This window comes from Glycine soja, chromosome 17 (assembly GCF_004193775.1).
Source record: "Glycine soja cultivar W05 chromosome 17, ASM419377v2, whole genome shotgun sequence".
NCBI classification, from domain to species: domain Eukaryota; kingdom Viridiplantae; phylum Streptophyta; class Magnoliopsida; order Fabales; family Fabaceae; genus Glycine; species Glycine soja.
In genome coordinates, this window is record NC_041018.1 from 39,797,343 (window position 1) to 39,818,348 (window position 21,006).

At 30.3% G+C, this 21,006-nt stretch overlaps 1 protein-coding gene and 1 long non-coding RNA gene across 2 annotated transcripts; one reads left to right on the forward strand and one right to left on the reverse strand.

Annotated features, from left to right (window-relative positions):
• The first annotated feature begins 508 nt into the window (after positions 1-508).
• Positions 509-3,595, forward strand: LOC114392092. Its single transcript, XR_003662245.1, has 3 exons — positions 509-1,303; positions 3,031-3,221; positions 3,326-3,595. It is a non-coding gene; the product is annotated as an uncharacterized LOC114392092 (long non-coding RNA).
• A 4,111-nt stretch (positions 3,596-7,706) lies between these two features.
• LOC114393979 (cysteine proteinase RD21A-like) lies at positions 7,707-12,005 on the reverse strand. Its single transcript, XM_028355510.1, has 5 exons — positions 11,433-12,005; positions 9,913-10,148; positions 9,675-9,815; positions 8,630-9,082; positions 7,707-8,188 (listed from the first exon to the last, which is right to left on the reverse strand). The coding sequence occupies exons 1-5, from the start codon at positions 11,935-11,937 to the stop codon at positions 8,093-8,095; spliced, it is 1,431 nt and encodes a 476-aa protein (XP_028211311.1). The 5' UTR covers positions 11,938-12,005; the 3' UTR covers positions 7,707-8,092.
• Positions 12,006-21,006: the final 9,001 nt, after the last annotated feature.

Consider the following 21,006-nt stretch of genomic DNA (forward strand, 5'->3'; position numbering starts at 1 on the left):
TAATTGCAATTTTTGTAGTCATTGTAAAACCAGTGATCCCCAAGCTATGATGGCCTTAAGTTAAAAAAGATAGACTTTCCCGGGCAGGATTGCATTTTGCAAGTGAAGTTGGACCTTGTGTCAGGCCTATCCATCTAAAGTGAGGTGTCCCATGTCGTGAGCTGGTGTTGAAAACGAAATGAAAGTGAGTGATGTTTCACGTTTGCATCAAGCAGCTGTTAATTTAGTCTTTGCCCCTGGTCCCCAACGCCACCATTTTTCTGCTCAAATTCTTAGCTATAAATACACAAGATTTATTAAAAGGATATTTTAGTTGCTTCAATCGGAAACAAATAAAAACATTTATCAAATATATATATATATATAATAGACAAAGAGATTTAACTAAATTAATTAAATAATATATATGAATTATTGTAAATCTTCTAATACTTCAATTCCTACCATCAACAAATATAAGAAGAAGCAGGGGTTAAATTCATAAATCATCTTATGTTAGGTATGGATAGGCATAGGGTACCCTTATGCTTTACTATATAAAGGTTTTGTAAATTTTGCATCACTTACCTCGATTGTCGAAGTTGCATGATTGAAATTTGAAAGGAAGCTTCCCATCATTGTAACTTCAATAGAGTCGGATTGAAATTCTAGAGTTGAAAATAACTGCACCTTCATGTAGTTTAAATCCAATGCTTGTTAATTACCCCTAGCTAGTTTCATATTTATAATGTTTTCTTTGTTATAGAATAAAGTATTTTCATGGCTTAAATCCTCCACAATTATTTTCTCAACTGTTGACAATCCTACAGTGTATTTGGATATAAATTATTACACATTTCAATGAGCCAAAATGGAAAAACTTATCGCTAGATGGAATTGAGATGAACAAACATTCAGTGTTTGCAAACCTATATTCAAATACACTGTTACTCGATCTGTTTGCCTATAACTCGATCATGAAGAACTCGAATTGTTTACACAAATTGTGTTGGAGTTTTGAATTCCTTTATTTTCAATTTTTTTTTTGCAGTTTTTATGGGAGGTAGAATTTTTGTACATGATCCATTTTCTTTTCACATTCAATTTTTATCTTCTATACCGTTGAGCAACAAACAACAACTCATGTTCTGATCTAAGCTTAGCTTTGTGATGGACAAAACTCTATAAATAAAATTAAGTATTCTCAATTTTGATCACCAAGTCTATTCTTTTCTTTACATAAACACACCATCAAATTTGAACCAGGATCTGAAAAACTAAAATTATAAAGGGCTGTCAAAAAGGTCGATAACAATAAATGGAGGTAGGTACCTCTAAAAATTATTTTTTTTTCTCTACTTCAGCTATTTAATATGTGTTGCTTAACATGCTCATACTAGTATATTTATTTTATTATATTTGATATCAGAACCTTATTTGTCTTGCTACTTTTTGACACTCATATGTTATTTTTTTTTTAGACATGAGTATTCTGTTTTTGAACGTTTAAATTATTAATAAGACATGGAATCATATGAAAATTGAGTTTCTAAGTTTTCTTGAATTAAAAAACAATGAGTTCAGTGTTGAAAATGGAGAAACCATCGAGCTTTATGTGGAGGTCCGTGGGCTGCAATCGGGTCAAAATGACCCGGCTGAAGGTTGAGGACGATGACCATCGTGTAAAATATCAACACATGTTGATGTGTTTCTAATTAATTCAAGCCAAGTTACCCTTTTCATATCACGTGACATTTTGAAACACGTTAGCGTGATGTGGCCATCATTTTTTCTTTTGAAAGTCCATTGTTTGCTTTTTGTATAGGCACAGGTTTTGCTATTTAAATTTTATAAAGTACTTTAATGATTTTAATTAATATGTTGCTTATAATTAATTTATTATTTATGTGTTAAGATTAATTTAATTATGAGTTTGCATGTATATTTTTTATTGATGATTATACATATCATAAATAATTAAATTGAATGGTTTAGCACATATATGGTTATGAATTATTTAGTGCATTTTAATGTGTTTAAATTATTTGTTTATTTTGTTTAATTGTATGTTTGAATTTGATATTTATTTAAGCATGTAATATTAAGTTAAATAATTTATGCACCTTAAAATTAATAGTTAGATAGCTTATGTGTTTTCTTTTATTGAATAATGATATGCATATATTGTTTATTTATTTCCTAAATTTTGTATCTATGATTTTATGATTATTATACGTTAAATAATATTTATGCAATGTTATCCAATTATTTGTATTATTGAGAATGTTATGCAAATATTTAGCTTTTTATTAAGAATTAATTAATGTTAAGTAATTAATATAATTTAGTTGATTAGAGAATAGTCACATCATCTTTAATTTGATTAGGTTTATATATATTAAGTGTTAAAATCACATTTAAAACATTAGTTGTGATTAATCATATGTAATATGATATAATCTACCCACGAGAATTTTATTATATTTGTATGACTAATTAGGATAAAATATCAAGTTATATTTCTTAATTCACTCGTAGGAATTAAGAAAGAAGGAATATGATTTGATAGTTTTATATAAGTTTGAATCTAATTGAGTAAGACTTTAGCCCATAGGCAAGTTTTATGCCACTAGGTTCATAAACAAATACATGTTTTACATTGGTGAAACATAATATTTTATTTAGTCTCAAATTTTGAATAATGAGAATGTATGTTTGAACTTTGCAGTTAATCAATCTGCGAGCATTTCTGATATTAAATGTGATATTCCCAAATTGAAAGAGAATAATTATAAGGTTTAGAGGAAAAAATTCTCCTTCATTTAGGCTAGATGAATATTGACTATGTCATTAGAAAAAATGAACCACCGGGTATTATTGAAACTAGCACTCCAAATGTTGTTGATCTTTATGAAAAAATGAGAGAGATCTAATAGTCTCTCTGTGATGTTCATAAAAACCAATATATCTACTAGTAGTTTTGTCTATCAAAATGAAAAGGTCAAGGATCTTTTGAAGGCCATTGATGATTAATTTGTTACATCTGATAAGGTTGATGATGGCAGAGGGTGAAAAAGTGTATTTGACTTCTTAGGGATAGAAGAAAAGGGATCAAGTCAATAAGAAGGGCAAGATTCCTACTTAGTCTGTCATAATGAAAGAGTCAAAGTGTTTCTTTTGCAAGAAGAAAGAGCACATGAAGAAAAATTGTTCAAAATTGAAGAGCTGGCTCGACAAGAAAGGTACTTCACTTATTTTTGTTTGTTAATCTAATATGGCTAATGTTAATCATAACACATGGTGGATTGATTTTGGTTCTACAATTCATGTTTATAATACCTTGCAGGGTATGGAAAACCTAAGGAGGCCAGTGGGAAGTGAGCAGTACATCTATTCAGGAGGCAAGATGAGCTCATATGTGGAAGTCATTGGGAGATGCAATTTAGTTTTAAGCAACGATTTTATTTTGTGTTTAGAAAAGATATTTTACGTTCCAAGTTTTTCTAAGAATTTGATTTATGTATCAAGACTTGCACCATTGGGCTTTTCCTTTAATTTTTTAGGTTTTGGTTTATCTTTAAGTAATAAATTTGGAATTATTGGTTCTAGTGCATTACTTGATGGGCTTTACTTTATTGAATTTCAAAATGATACTACCTATAATTCTATGCATGTTATTGTTGGGTTAAAACGATGTGTTGTGAATGAGGAATCCTCTGTGTTATGGCATCGAAGATTAAGACACATCTCTATCGAGAGAATTAAGAAATTGGTAAATGAAGGGGTACTTAGTGCTTTGAATTTTGTTGATTTTGAAACTTGTGTAGATTGCATTAAGGGTAAGCAAACTAACAAGTCTAAAAAAGGTTCAAAAAGGAGCTCAAACCTATTAGAAATCACACACACTCATATTTTTTGTCCCAAGATGGACTCAAGTGGTCTAAAATACTTTATGACTTTTATAGATGAATATTCACGATATATGTATCTCTACATACTTCATTCTAAAGATGAAACTTTAGATACCTTTAAAGTTTTTAAGGTCGAATTTGAGAAACAATATGGAAAGCAAATTAAGATCGTGAAATCTGATAGAGGTGGAGAGTGCTATGGTAGATACACGGAGAATGGACAAGCACCTAGTTTATTTGTGATGTTTTTTCAAAAACATGAGATTGTTGCCAGTACACTATGTTTGGTTCTTCGGATCGAAATGGTGTGGTAGAAAGAAGAAACAAAACTTTAATGGACATGGTATGAAGTATGAGGAGTAATAGAAAACTTCTTCAATTCTTGTGGATTGAAACACTAAAGATGACAGTGTATATATTAAATCAAGTTCCAACCAAGGTTGTCTCAAAGACACATTTTGAGTTATTTAAAGGTTGAAAACCGAGTTTGCGACATATACGGGTTTGGAGATGCTTGTTTGAAGTGAGAATTTATAACCCATAAGAAAAGAAACTAGACCCAAGGACTATAAGTGGGTATTTCATTGGATATGCAGAAAGGTCCAAAGGGTATAGATTCTATTGTCCATCACATAGCACTAAGATTGTGGAATCGAGAAATGTAAAATTTATTGAGAATGACTTAATCAGTGGAAATGGTCCATTTCAGGATATTACTTCTGAAAATGATCACTATGAAACTCAACCCATTGGCTCAAATGATAGATTGATTGTCATTCACACCCCTCAAGTGCAAATAGGTGTTAGACAACCAGTGATTGAAATTCCACAAACTATTGAAAATGACCCTGTAGATCAAGTTGGTAATGAGGAACAACAAAATCTTCAAGAAGATCACGAAGCAACATTAAGAAGGTCTAATAGAGTCAGAAGGTCAATAATTCCTAGTGATTATGTGGTGTATTTGCAAGAATTAGACTACAACATTAGAGCCACAAATGATCCTAAATCATTTTCACAGGCCATGAGTTTTATGGAATCAAACTTATGATACAATGCTATGAAAGATGAGTTGGATTCTATGACATCTAACCATTGGATGTAGATGGGTCTTTAAAACAATGAAAGATTCACAAGGCAACATTGAGAGACATAAGACAAGGTTTGTTGCCAAAGGATTCACTCAAAGAAAAGAAATCGACTATACGAAGACATTTTCTTCTGTATTTAAGAAAGATTATTTCCATGTAACTATGATATTAGTAACTCATTTTGACTTTGAGTTACATCAGATAGATGTGAAAATGACATTCCTTAATATTCATCTATAGAAAGAGGTTTACATGAAACAACCTGAGGGATTCTCCTCTAGTGATAGTGAACACTTAGTTTGCAAGCTTAATAAATCCATATATGGATTGAAACAAGCCTCTTGCCAATGGTATCTAAAATTTCATGAGGTCATCACTTTATTCGGTTTTGAAGAGAACATCATGGATCAATGTATATACCAAAAGGTCAATGAGAGTAAGATTTTTTTTCTTGTGTTATATGTTGATTATATTTTGCTTGCAACTAATGATAAGGATTTGCTATATGAGGCGAAACAACTTCTCTCAAAGAACTTTGATACGAAGGATATGGGAGAGACATCTTATGTCATAGGCATTAAGATCTATAGGGAAAGGTCTTGAGGCATTTTGGGTTTGTCTCAAGAGACCTATATCTACAAAGTTTTAGAGAGATTTAACATGAAAGATTATTCACCAAGTGTAGCTCCCATTGTGAAGGGTGACAAACTCGATTTGAGTTAGTACCCGAAAAATGATTTTGAGCAAGAACACATGAAGAATATTCCATATGCTTCAGTTGTCGGAAGCCTTATGTATGCTCAGGTTTGCACCAGACCTGACATTGCATATGTTGTTGGAGTTTTGGGAAGATATCAGAGTAATACATGTATTGACCACTGGAAAGCTGCAAAAAAAGTGATGAGATATCTTCAAGGAACAAAGGATTACATGTTCATGTATAGACAAACTGATTGTTTGGAGGTGATTGGCTACTCAAATTCAGACTATGTTGGCTGCGTTGATTCACAAAAATCAACATCCGGTTATATTTTTATACTAGTTGGTGGAGCTGTATCTTGGAGAAGTGTCAAGCAGACCTTGACTACTACTTCCACTATGGAGGCTGAGTTCGTTTCCTGTTTTGAAGCTACCCCACATGGTGTATGGTTGAAGAGTTTCGTGTCTAGGCTTAGAGTTGTGGACTCTATTTCTAGGCCATTGAAGTTGTACTCTAACAACTCTGTTGTGATATTCATGGTTAAGAACAATAAAAGTGAAAGTCAAAATAAGCACATCGACATCAAGTACTTAGCCATAAAAGAATGTGTTAAAGAAAAGAAAGTGGTCTTTGAACACATTAGCACTAAGTTGATGATTGTTGATCATTTGACTAAAGGCATACCACCAAAGAATTTTAAGGATCATGTAGTACGATTGATATTTTTGAAACTCTTATTTAGTTTGATGTTTTCTCATATGGTTTTGTACACATATTCCTTTATTTATTTTGAGAAATATTATTAAGTTTAGATCTGGAATAAATATATGGTTTATTCATAAAGTTGAAAGCTAGCATTTAGAGACTTGATATATTATGGTACATGGAAGATAATACTCGCTATTAGAAGACCTATTGTCATGACTCATATTTTATTTCTTGTTATGACTAATGTTGGGTTAAATGGATCAAGTAGGAGAATGTTAGAATTTTCAATTTCTTTATTCCTGGATTGTTTTTCTGTTGCAGTTTGTATGGGAAGTGGGTTTTTGTACATGGTCTATTTTCTTCCCACATTCAATCCTTATCTTCTACAATGCTCAACAACAAATAACAACCCACGTTCTGATCCATGAAGGTTGAGCTTTGTGATCGGTAGAGCTCTATAAATAGAAGCAGGTGCTCTCAGTTTTGATCACCAAATCTATTCTTCTCTTCAGATAAACACACTATCAAGTTTGAGCGAGTGTGGGTTTGGAAAGCTAAAATTGTGAAGGCTAAAGAAAGTCGATAACAATGACTGGAGGGGTAGGTACCTCTAAAATTTATTTATCTTTTTTGTTTCTGCTGTTTGATCTGAATGTGTTGCTTATTGTTGTTAATATGTTCAAACCAATATATTTATTTTATTATAAATTGTACTCTAAATCAAAATTCCCTATTTTATAAGAATCAAAAGATTAGCCTAAAAAACTTATTTCTTTAGCCCCTCAAATGAACTGTGTAAACGAGGAGAGTAAATGGATGAAAACATGTGAATGAAGATAGAGTGTGAAAATGAAACGCGATATCAAATTGTGAAGGGGATGACAACAAATAGTAGACGCTTTGAAAAAAATGAATGCATGAATATGATCGCCTACCTATTTGATAACCTACACGAAACAATTTACTCGACACCGTTCAACAAAAGATCTGTACACCAAAATATCTTTTAACCAAAATAATTTTAAACCCTCCATTATACAATATAAGTTATTAATTTCTCGATATAAACTTTTTTATACTATTAATTATTAATCAAACATGACTCTTAGAATAAATTGTAAAAATCAACAATTTACATGAGTATATTATTAGATAATAATATAACAATTATTTACTCTATCAACGAGCATGTCCTACTTCATTATTATCGCTTTAGCCCACATATTAAAAAGTTGCTAAGTCAATTCCAGGCTCCAGCAACCAAAATATCCTCACAACTTAAGCAGCTAAACTGAACATAGAATAAGGCAAAGCAAATAAAGGAGAGGGGTCCAATGAATTCCACATTGTAAGCAAATTAAAATAGCATGTGAATATGGGACAAATCCAAATATTGCTGCTGCATTGTCACATAATCTACAGAACCTTGAAAACTAACAGCAATCAAATATGTTCGCCATTTGGAATTTGAATACAAATACAGTGCATCGATAATATAACCCTATGTACAGAGCCAATGTCTGACTGAAATTTGATACAGAACATTATCTATTTTGTATCATAATAAAATGGTAAAGATCTTTATGTTACGTGCAGCATTATGTGAAGAAGGGGGAAGTGCATCCAGCTGGTGCTTTAGTCCTTCGTCTTCCCTTTTACTTCATCATTGGCTCCTTCTGCACGTTCACATTTCCTTAAACTGCTTAAGCACTGCTGACCTTGTTCTTACGTCCGAAGGTCCAATGGGGTTTCGCTGGAGTACGCCTTAATGCCTTCACTCCAAAGGGGTTGTTCTTGCTCTGCCATACACAGAAAATTCAGATAAGTAAAAGAGAAAGCAATTTTTACAATCAAGAGTAAATTATACCTAACACCCCTTAAGGTTTTACCAATTTTCTCCTTGTCATCCCTCCATTTTCTTATCCCTATATTAACTCTCCTTGTTTGTTTGAAATATATTATATTGACACTCCTTATACATTACATTGATACCTTCTAATATCCAAGAATCATATTACACAGAGTGTTCTTGTACGAGAGTTGTTTCAAACATTAGATAATACGTTCAATAAACCTCAAGAGGTGTGTAAATGCAATAAGCTCTATAATCATTTAGAAAGAACTATGCAAATGAACTTATCATCCACCAATATCTAAAATAATAGACAATGGTTAGTTCCCTATGAAAATTCAGTTTAAAATGAAAGCAGCTAGAAAATATTAGATGGTCTTAGTCATACCCTGAGACAAGTTCCAGCGTAAGTGTTGCAGATGGGATAGTCTGCAGGGCAGCAACTGTAGTGGTCATCACAGCAGGAAGCACCCTCAAGAGGACAGCAACCCCACTCGAAGCAAGCATTTCCGAACTCAAAAATACAGCAACAAGTAGCACTATCAGCACAGCTGTAGTAGTTGTCACAGACATTTGGCGGCTTCACAGGTGAAGGGGGTGATGGTCCAGGATTAGGGGGATTTGGACCATTCTTAAGGGGATAAGATGGCTCAATTGCAATTCCACACTTGCCTGATCTGCTGTTAGCAAGATTTCTTTCTAATCTGATGTAGCCATCCTCTCCCCAGCTAGAACCCCATGAATTCCTTACGATCCAATAATCATGACCTTTAGCTGTTCCATACCCAACAGCCACGACACCATGATCTAGTGCTGTGCCACATCTCCCCGTGAATACACCCTGACAAAAAATGAAATATACTAATGAGAAAATTTTATCAATATAGAGTAAATATGATGTGGAGAATGACTTGGAGGATAAGCCGATTAGCTAGAGCAAAACCACTTACCACACATGATTAATGAACATATGATAAATTCGTTTTCTATCAGGTGTATAGGTAACAATGAGAATAAATGGATAAGAGAAGAAAAGAATAATAACACATTTGGATGAGTGATATATTAATTTTTTCAAATTGATTTTGTTAAAATTGGGTTAAGAAAGAAAGTGATTAAGTTTAGAAATTTATATCAAAAGCAAGTATGTGATAAAATTTAACGGAGAATTTTTTACTAACTTCAACTCAAACTTGCTTGTAGAACTACACTTGATTTTGAGTTGATGCATTTGCACAATCCAATTTAAGTGCTGCACTGAACTCACGTTTTAGTGGTGAAACACCCCTCAAAACATTAAATATAAAAAATCCACAATGGATTGTTCATTGTTAGATAATTATGCTTCAGTAATTTTGAATCTTCCCATTCTACTTCTTCTATGCAATAGACACACTTCCAAGTTTATGAAAGAAATTAATTAAGAAACTTACAGATACATATAATTGAAATTCCCTGCCCCCTCCTTCAATAGCAACGCTCACGGGCTGATTTGCAACGGCCTTTTTCAAGGCTAACTCATCATAGGCAGGAACATCTTCGTAGTCATCAATAGAAACGACTTTAGCATTTTTCTGCACAATAGCAAAATAACCGAACAAAAAATAATCAATATAAGAACTTGAGTGATAACTACTATAATCATCAAATAATCAGGACCAAGTGACTGACCCTATATGTGTCGCATCTACCATCAACACCACGGTATGGGTAATCCTCATCAGAATCAATGCCGCCATTGTTGATTATGAACTCAAATGCATAGTCCATAAGTCCTCCATTGCATCCTTGGTTATATCCAGTATCACAATCCACCAATTCTTGTTCTGATAACGAAATCAGTTCGCCTGTTACTATCTTATTTATTCCTTCTACTGCACCGATTGCTGAGAATGCCCAACAGCTCCCTAAATTAAGAAAAAAAACATTAAACAAATCTCAAGATAAGCAAAGTTTGTTAAAAAAAACTATAGGTTATAAAAAGATTCAGATCACTGCCAGAAACTCATTAAATTGTAACAATATAACTACAAAAACTGAAGCACTATCCTGCTCCTCACTCTGCTATAAGTCAAGACTCACTTCATCCTAGACTAAAGGAACTTTTTTACTATTATCTGTTCACTTAGGTTCAAAAATAAAGAATATTCATTATTCTGGGACAGCAAAAGGTAAAAAAAAAAATGGTAAGGTAAACAAAGACAGAACTATATTAGTGATTGGTATGTTAAGCAAAAGGTGCACATAGGCACAAACCATTTGAATATCTAGGTGTTTTCCAAACTATAAATAGAACACACCCAGAATCCTGATGACGTTAAACGTGAGAGATATATCAACTATCACGGGCCATCATGCTACTTTTTGTAATCCTGACCTAATTATTTAATCATAGGGACAAAAGGGTAGGGGTGGGGGTCTCAAAATGAACCTTACATTAAAGTTTCAAATCTAAGAAACACAACTACTTTTTTTCCAACCACAAACCAAAATAAAATATTAAATTTATTCCTTAGATATTTTTATTCCGGATATTAATAGATCATGTGGATGTTCAAGCACCAGCAAAACAATAAATAAACAATTATTGAACACGAAATTAATTTTTAAAAGCATAAACTAAAAATTGATTCACGATGATTAATTAAAAAGGAAGTAAACAATTCAACTTTTTTTTCTTTTTTATTGAAAAAGGGGTAAAGTAGGAGGTATTGTGTGGATAGCTTTTTTTTTCAGATATTAATAGATCAAGTGGATGATCAAACAGCAAAGCAACAAATCGCATAAAACCACAAAAAAATCACAAACAATTATTGACACAAAATTAATTTCAAAAGCATAAACTAAAAAACGATTGACGATTATCACTCAAAAAAGAAGTATTTAACTTTCAAGGGGCAAGTAAAGTATACAAGTAGTAGTAGCTATACTACAGAGATATATAATATATTTTTTCAGATATTAATAGATCATGTTCATGTGGATGATTAATCAAACATCAAATCGCAGATAAACTCCACAATTACAGAAAACATTTTAAACTTAAGAAACATAAATTAAAAATCGATCCACGATGATAAATTAAAAAACAAGTAAAGAATTTAACTTTTTTTTTTAAATTGATAAAGAAAGGGGTAAAGTAGGAACGTAAGAGTTAAGACTTAAAACTTAGAGAGTCATAGTGTGCTTACCACAGCCTCCTTGGTCTTTGACAGGAGGAACAGCACCTTCCTTCCTCCAATCAACGGAATCAGGCAATTTGTCGCCGACACGTGGCGCGTAGCGGTTGCTCGGGGTCTTTCCGAGCCTCCGGTTGGGATCGATCTTGGTTCCCAAGTACTTGGCCCTGTATTCCTCGTTGGTGAGATCAGCGAACCGGTTCAGTCCGAGCTTGTAGGTTCGGTCCTCCGCGGAGTTGTGGTCGTCGATGAATCGCAGGTTGTCCTTGAAGATCTGGAAGCGCTTCTCCTTCTCGCCGAGCGCGTTGTACACCTTCCCGTGCTTCACGAGCCACTGCTCGTACATGGACATCAGCTCCTCCTCGGTGCGCAACGTGGCGGCCTTGTCCGCGTGGGCGCTGTCGTACGAGATTATCGACATGTCTAGGGCGGAGGAAACGGCAAAGACCGTGAACAGGAGCACGATCGCAGCCATGGTCATGGTTGCGGGCGATGTTGTAATAGAAGAAGAACCCATTGAGATGTTTTAGGAGAAAGGTGAGAGAGTGAGGAAAGGTGCAGTGAACATGGACATTATAAAGACAGATGATAGGGTGAGCGGGGTGGATTAGATTAAAATAATAATTAATCAAGATTAGCTAGCTAATCATATCCGTGAGGGACGTGGACGATCAATTGGTAATTATTAAACAAAATAAAATAAAAATATTCATATAACGAATTTAATAATTTAACGTGGAGAATATAATGTGTTTTACTTTTATCATATCATTGGCCACTTTAATCTATTTCAAAAAATCTATTGATGATCTTTAATGAATTTTTTTATTTTAATTATATTTTTTTCTTTTGACTTAAATTTGAGATTTTATTAAAAAAAAACATCAACAATTTATTGATATAATATATTATATTTGGTTTTGAAAAGAAAAAAATAATGTTAACAATACGAGACACACTCTTTCAAGTATGTATTATCTTATTAGTTAATTTTATTTTTTTGAAAATTATTCAAAATTATGGGTTTGGTATCTTATTTATTAATTTATTGATTTTCTACCGTGATTTATTGATAAAAAAAATAATATCTTAGCTAGGCTCTTAGTAAGATATGGTAGTTAGATGAGGATTGAGGGAGAAAGGGCATGTGATGAGGATTGGAATTAAAGAGGGAGGGGACATGGACAATGGAGAAGAGTACCCATTAAATGGGGAATTGGCTGCCCCAATCGACAACATGGACGAACAATTGGATCACTTGTCTCACGCGCGCAACACCAATCGTCGACACTTGACCCATTCATAGGTTACAAATTAGTACGCTTTCCCTGAAATGAAAAACTTTTTTAGGTAACACTTTTTTCACACATGTTTAAATTATACTACATTTCTTAGCTAACAAACTATATATATATATATATATATACATTATTAGAATATTTTTTATCCATTTATTAGTTTTAAAGATTAAGGTTATATTAATTTTTTATCACGTATATTTATTCTCCTCCTAATTTTTAATTATTTTACATACTTATCATGAAAGTGAATTAATTATTAAAAGGAATAGCTACAAACTTGATAATTATTTATAAAAAGAAAAAATTACTAGTATATTTTTCATTTCAGTGAAGAAAATTAATAGTTGATAGTGAAAATTATGTTGAGCCACAATTTGATGATTTTTATTGAATGGATTATTTGTAGATGAATTTCAAATAAAAACAACTCTATATTTTATATTTGTTTTTCTTATAAGCAAAGTAAAATTAAAATGCTTTTTATGTTTTAATATATGAAATGCATTTATTTTTTCTTATCAAATATATTTTTTCATTTAACAATTTCTTAAATTAGTATACAATAAGATTTGTAAAAAGATGAATAAACAAATTATTTTAAAAGATGCATAGAATATTGCTTGTCAACTAGTAATACACACACATGAGTTCACACTTGAAAAGTAGTATAATATTCCCTCCTCGCGATTCACGCCACGCGAGTGCTTGGAGCGTCTTTTTAATGCAGCGAAGGATTTAAAATGTCCGTCCCCTTTTCATTGACATATGAAAATATCTGGCCTTATTATTATTTACCTAAAAATTAAAAGGACTAGAGTTAACATTTTGATTTTCAATTTCTATTATTTTCATTTATTTATATTTCAAAAATTAATTTTTTAATTTTAAAAATTCAAATTAGTTGCATATTTATTTAAGTTAAAAATCTCTATGTAACATATGATATATTTATTGCAGTAATTACTTTTTTTTACAGATACTTCTATTTATTAATTACCTAAAATTAGAAAACTTATGATTTAGATCCTCTACCATTTTCTAAGAGTTGAATAAATATATAAACCCTTAAAAACATTTGATTATATTATAAAAATAATAATAAACCGTTTGATAAATATCGATAATTCAACAATAAGAACTCCGTTCTTATACAGTTATTTTAAAATTGCAAAGAATGTTCGTCCGAAATTAAAAATAAACTCGGTGCACCATCTTATATTCTTTTTTTTTTTTCTTTTACATATCTTATACCCTTTATATTTTGGGAACGCCTTTCATATTTTGCATTTGATTAAGAGTGAATCATTAGAATATTATTTAATTTTAAGTATAGAAATAATTTTTTATTAGATTTTTTTTTCAAACTTCGAATCAGAGTCTCTTTTCTCTCATAAGTCAAAAGATTAAGATAAAAAATGTCTTTATTAAGTATTTTCCGACCAAAATCTCTTAGTAAATATTTTCTAATTTAAAAATCTAAATACACGTATAATAACTATAATAATCATAAATTATTTAGTTAAAGCATCAACAAAATTAAATTTGGAAATACTAATTATTTTATAAATTACTCTTAACTTATTTTAATAAAACATATTATCATCATTTTTTTCGTTTATCATTAACATTTAAAAATATCTTATCAACATTAGCATAACTTACTTGGACAAAAGCTCAATTTTTCAAGAGCTAAACGATAAATATAGTCAACACTCAATACGGAAACTGATATTATGCGAATGAAACCGAACCACGTCTTCCACCTCCGGTGGGTGACTTAATTGAGTGGAAGACTGCCACAGTGCCACATTTTTATTTTCTCTTTTTTTTTCATGAAATAAACAGAGCTAACTAGTCGCACAAGCAACACATTAAAAACCAGATACTCCAGGCCCATCATCACAAAGAATCAAATTTCTTGTTTATTTCTTTTGTGTGATGCAAACAATGGGACCACACATAATTAAAATTTAGATTTTTATTATGTTCTTTTTTGTTTTTAAATTATTTTATTGCATCGCAATATTATTACGAGGCCAGATAAAGTATTCACTCAATCATAACAAAGTTTATATTTTATAGGTCCCAAATATTATGCTCTATATATAAACTTATAACAACGTTATAATTTTATTTTACACCATTGATGTGATGTTTCCTTTGTAAATTGCCAAACATTTGTATTTTGCATCTGTTCTATGGGCAAACTGGTAGAGTGCTGAGTGTTGACGTCAAAGACTCAACGTGATCAATCAATGTTAACCACGACAACTGAGTTGATTCTTGCATACAATGTCATTTCTATATATGACATATTTTTTGGCTGGTGGCTTATGTATGATGATTAGCATTACTTTTGTTATGTTCATCAGTTGGGAATAGTTGTAACCACATGGAGTTGTTTGCGAAGACTAGTAGATTACTTACGGATCAAGAACAATGTCACTTTCCATCTCTTCTCGATTTTTATATATCTACATTGACAATTGGGTTAATTGGAGTATTTATCCAAAATGGGTCATTTTTTAAAAGTAAATACTATTTTGAATTGGTGTCCAAAGTATTTTGTGATTCAAGTCATTAGAATTTTGGTAACGTCAATCAATTCTTTTCCAACTCGATTATGTCACTTTGAAAGTGTCACCTCAACATCGAATAACTTGATAACGCCACCTTAGGTGACTGACTTTAGCTAATCAAACACATTTCACCAACAATACATATACAGAGGATTGATGATTATTGAGAAATAACATAGGGAAAGAAAACATGACAAGATATGAGAAACTATTATTCCGCTATACTATTTTCAATTAAATTATTAAATAAAACATTTTTTCTGTAAATCTAAAAAATCACAACAATAAATTTCTATTAGAGTTTTTTCTTCAACTATACTATTTCATATTAAGTCATTAAATAAAATTGTTTTTTCTACAAATCTATAAAATGACAGCAATAATTTTTTTCTACAACTATAATTTTTCTTCAAATTCTTTTCTACAACTATAGTTCATTCCAACAAAGTAACAAATAACAAGCACGTTTTTCTTATAATTTTTAACTAAACTTAGGCAAAAAAAATATTCACTTATTAACTAAATAAAAAAAATAACATCACATATTTAATTTTATAATGAAGAAAAAAAATTAAACAACCATAAAAGATAAATAAATGAAACATTAAAAAAATATATAAATAAAATAAAATATAACATAATTACAAGTTCAAGAAAACCAAAGTAATTTTTCAACAATCTATCAATTCCTCGGTGTGGGAAACATTACACCCTCTCGAAAAAACATGTCTTATTCTGTAAAGTTATCCAGGATGGTGTCACCGGTGATAATTTGTAGAATGACACCATTCAAATAAAGAAGAGTTGATTGGTATCATCAAAATTCTATGTGGATTAAATCACCCATTCTAGTAAATATTTTGAAAATCAATCTAAAATGATTTTTTCCTTTTAAAAATTGACCCATTTTGATCAAATACCCCGTTAATTGTTTAAAAAATTATAGTTTATGTGTATGTGTGTATTTGTGAAACTACCTTTGTTAGATTGTTAAACTTGCCAGGGATAAAGTTTATCTCAATTTATAATTTTAACTTGCAAAGAAAAAATTAAATATTGAGAAAAAATTTATATATTATGGTGTAAAAAAATTTACATACTCATCTAATTATAACTCCCAATACATGATACGTATATTAATTTTTAAAATAATTATCTTAAAATAATTTAAACAATGATTTATAATTAAATGATAATATAAAACTTTTTTAGATTGTTAATGCATATGTATTAAATTCTTAAATATTTATAACGATATTTTATTTTATTTATAAATAATTTTAGACAAAATTGCTTTAAACATGTCTCAAGAATTTAAGATTCATCCTCCAAACTCAATTTAACTAATTACACATACAAGCTAAAAATGCTAGATGATAAATGCTTCTTTTCATGCCTTCGAAATGATGATTGATGGATCGTTCCTTTTGTATTTTAAGTCGAAAATGTGAAAGAAAAATTATCTATAATAGCTATGACGCTCAAACCAATTTAGGTCAATGGTATAAGGTAATTAAGATAGGAGTTTTTAGTCATACCTTACGTGTAGCCTTGTAGTTTTCTAGTAAGATCAATTGATATAATACAATTATTTTTATTGTGATACAATAATGATCATCCGGTGGAAAAATAAGAACCATTGAATAATCTCTATTTATTAGTGTTGGAGATTTCATGTGATATGATATGATATGATGAAAATAAAATAAAATAAATAAGTGGGAGTAGGTGTGATAAAATAAATCAGTCTAATCTATTTTTACTTACCCTGTTATTAGCCCGTTAAAAAATAGATCGAACAGATTATTCATAAAAATTTAAATTTTTTGTAAAAATTTAACAGAACTTTAAGGTTGTTAAACATTTTACAACTTCCAGTAAATAATTTAAAAAATAAAATAACTTTCAAGTATTAATTTTTCACGACTTCGCAACAAAAATTATAAAAATTCCAATAACTTACTTTTATTTAAATATTAATTCAAAATAATGTCTCTAGTTCCACAAAACCTTATCAGCTCTTGGGGCCCACCACAGTTTGACGGTTCTCTGTGACACCACTGGGTTGATATTACCTCATCATCCCTAACGTTCACTTCCTCCCTCCTTGAGCCTTTGACCATAGTGTATCTCATAAATGTAATTATAAAACTAATTTTTTGATGAATCTATAGGTTTGATAAATTATTTTTTTGGAACAATTAAAAAAAGTTATCATAATATAAAATTAAAAATTAGACATATTGCAAGTTTAAACAAAAATAAAAATATGTAGACATATTTTTTTTAGACAAAAAAACATGTGGACATATTATACTAATAAAAATATATGCACATAATTAACAGTAATTGAGTTCAATGAAATGGACTAATGTTTCACAAAGTTAGGAAATAAAGTTTAAAGAATTTATGCTAAAAGAAGTGTTTATATTTTTTGTTAGATGGTATCTCTAACAAGATTATTTCCTAAATAGAGTATATGTGCTAAAAAAAGAATATGTACATAATCTCATTTATCATTTTCACGTCTTAAATAATTGTTTTGAATTGATTCTTGGTTTCGATTTGAATTTTGAAAAATATATATTATCTTTTTTTTCTTCTTTCAAATTAACTGATTGTATAATTTTTAATAATAATAATAAATAAATAAATAAATAATAATAATTTATACAATATTATATTTTATGTCTATTTCTTATCTATGAAATCATTTATTACATTTTAAATTCAGATTCGTCCTTTTTTTTTCTCTCTTGTATATTTTGTTTTACAAATATAATTTTCCATAATTAAAGTAATATCAACAAAATTATCTACGTCTGATGTTGTTCTATCAAACCTCATCTCCCTCCCCACCATTCATCAAATATTAGTAAAACACACAACCCACGTCACCCTTTTATCCTTCCAGTTCCAACAGCGGGAATATCTCAATATTAGTAAAACACACAACCCACGTCTTCAATAGATCAAAGACCTTTTAAAAAGTTAGATGAAAAGTAATATATAAAAAACAGTAGCACTATAAATTTCATAAAACTCTAATAAATTTTGTAAGAGAAAGTAATTTTAGAAAAAAATAAGATTTTTTTCCTAAAAATCGTATAACACTTCATTTTTTAAATAATAAAAAACTTTGTCGTCAAAAGTTACCAAATCGTTTCCTATGAAGAAAAAGATTATCGGGAGCGTAGTCAGAAAATGAGGGTGATTTCGTCGGTCAGAGTCATGACCAAATTAAAATAGGACAAATGAACGATTGGCATATATGGTGGCGTACGAAGGTTCATTGTGGTTTCCCATACAAACACGATGCTAAAGATTAAATTTTAGACATCTTTGGATACCATCATTTTCTACCCTTTACAGAATCCAAATACAACACGTTTAACGTGCTCCTAAAAAGACAAAGAATTATAAGTTATAAGATAATAAAAAGAGAGATAAAGAAAAATCATCGGTCTTAATTATGATTATATTAGGTAAAATATTTTAGTTTGTTTTTAATAACTGAAAATTTTAGTTCTCTGTTTAGTCATTTCCAATATTTGTTGAAATGTTACTAAGATAATATTTTTTAAAAATACTAACTTTTAGATTTTTATATTTTGTTTCTTTTTTATTTTTAATTTGATACTACTTTAGTTTGGGTAAGAAATTATAAAATTTATTGTGTATATATTTTTAAAAAAATATTTTTTTTTAATTTATATATGCACACAAAAATATCTAACTCAATTGGTTAAATAATGTGTTAATTATTATAAATATTTTGATACTTAAATTTGATTCTTATTTATCAAATTTAAAATATAAATATTAATTAATGTTTAAAATATTAAAAGAAAAATAATAATTGAAATACGTAAAATTATATTATTTATAATATTTTTTATGTTTTTCTAAGATCTTAATATTAAATATTTTATTATTTTAGTTCTTTAATCAATTTCCTAACAATAGCTAGTAAAATAATATGTATAGATAGTAAATTTAGTATTCATATGCTTTAAACATTCGTATTTAAATTATTCTTTCACACTTTATTTAAAGAAAGAGTTTAGCTAATATTTGCATGGATGGACCATGAGTTTTATTAGACGCAATAGTTCAGGAATTTTGTTATTTTTGTTTTATGATAAAAAATAATTTGAATTTTTTATTTAAAAAATTATTTCTTTTATTGTTTTTCTCCCTTAATTATCTTCTATTTTTTTTTAAAAAAAATCATATCCTTTCTCACTATTGTTACCTCTATCATTATTGTTATATTTTTCACTTTTGTCACTGTTTTTTTAATTAAAAGATGCTAGGTTTGAGATGGATCCCTACTTAGGTCACGTAATTTTCTAGTGGAGATTGTTGAATAAGATATCATTTAGGTTGAGTTTGATTGAGGGAAAAGAAATTGAGGGTGAAAAACTAGGTAAGCGAGAAAAGAAAAAAAAAAGAAATAGGTAGGAAATAATGTGAAAATTAGAGTTATTTGATTGAAAAAAAAGAATAAAATTAAAGAAAAATATTTAAATTAAAGTTGATACATAATAAAAGAAAAAGAATACAAACAAAGTTACTATTTTATCCTTAATTATAATTTTTTTTATTTGTGGGATTCACGGGTGTTTCCCCGTAGCCAAAAAGAAGAAGAAAAAAAAAAAAACAAATGAGATGTTGGTTGGAATGGGTTTCACGGTGGTTCCTTCCGCTTCCGCCGGAATCACCACCTTCCGTCGATGTCAACCTCTCATATTTGGCCTTCATTGGTCCCTTCCCCGTCGATCTGAATCCTGTTCTCTATCCGCCGTTGTCGCTTGCGATGGCAATCTCTGCCGTGCCCAAAATCACTCCCTGCGTTTGTGTTCAAGCCAAGTCCTACATCGGAGCCGATGGTGATGGAGGCGCATCTCACTCTTCCGGCAACACCTTGGACAAGAGTTGTAAAAGGAGGAGTTTTTTTGGCAACTATATTAATAGTGATTTTTTCTCTTCAAATCCGTTTATTTAAAAAATTTCATTGCTATTTCATGTGCCCCGAACCTCATCTCTCTTCTGCGGTATTTGACAACTCCAAACACACACAAGTAGTGTATAAAACCTTTTATTGACAATATAATATGCGACTAATAAACCATCATGACATTTAATTTTCTAAATGTAACATGGTTTTAAGTAGAATGAGATATTTTTAAACTATGAATTATTCAACTAGTAACTCAGACAAAGGAATGAATGACAGACAATCTTAGGAGTTCAAAAGTGTTGCAATGCACTTAGAATCTAAGGTACATCTCAATCCCATTGAGGCATTGAGTAATGAAGTTTGTGTTTGGATCAAATTCATTGGATTGAGCCTTTGTGGGACATACTCAATTCTTTTTTTCATCAATTTTGTGTTTTATGTTGAATAAAAAAATTAATGGCTCGTTAATTTTAGTGATAGTTTTGAAGAAGAAGAAGAAGAAAAACTTATACGCACCTATCATTTAAAAACCAGCAAGGAATCCAAATTGTCAAATTGTCATGCAAGAAGCAAAATGATCAAATTATTGTGAAACTTTGCAAGCATTTCGTTCCCAGCAACTAGGTCCTGGACCGGTGTGTGAGATGGGGGGGCACTCTGACATTTGACAGAGACAACAAAGGCATAAGGACAATAAAAAGTGAAGGACGAAAAACGGAATTTGATCGTCATACAGATTATGG

Bases quoted from the DNA above. Each gene is read 5' to 3' on its own strand.
- LOC114393979 (XM_028355510.1), bottom strand. From the start codon at position 11,937: ATGGGTTCTTCTTCTATTACAACATCGCCCGCAACCATGACCATGGCT. The intron at 10,149-11,432 runs GTAAGCACACTA...TTCTTAATTTAG, and splicing joins CAAAGACCAAGGAGGCTGTG to GGAGCTGTTGGGCATTCTCA. The intron at 9,816-9,912 runs GTCAGTCACTTG...GCTATTGTGCAG, and splicing joins GTAGATGCGACACATATAGG to AAAAATGCTAAAGTCGTTTC.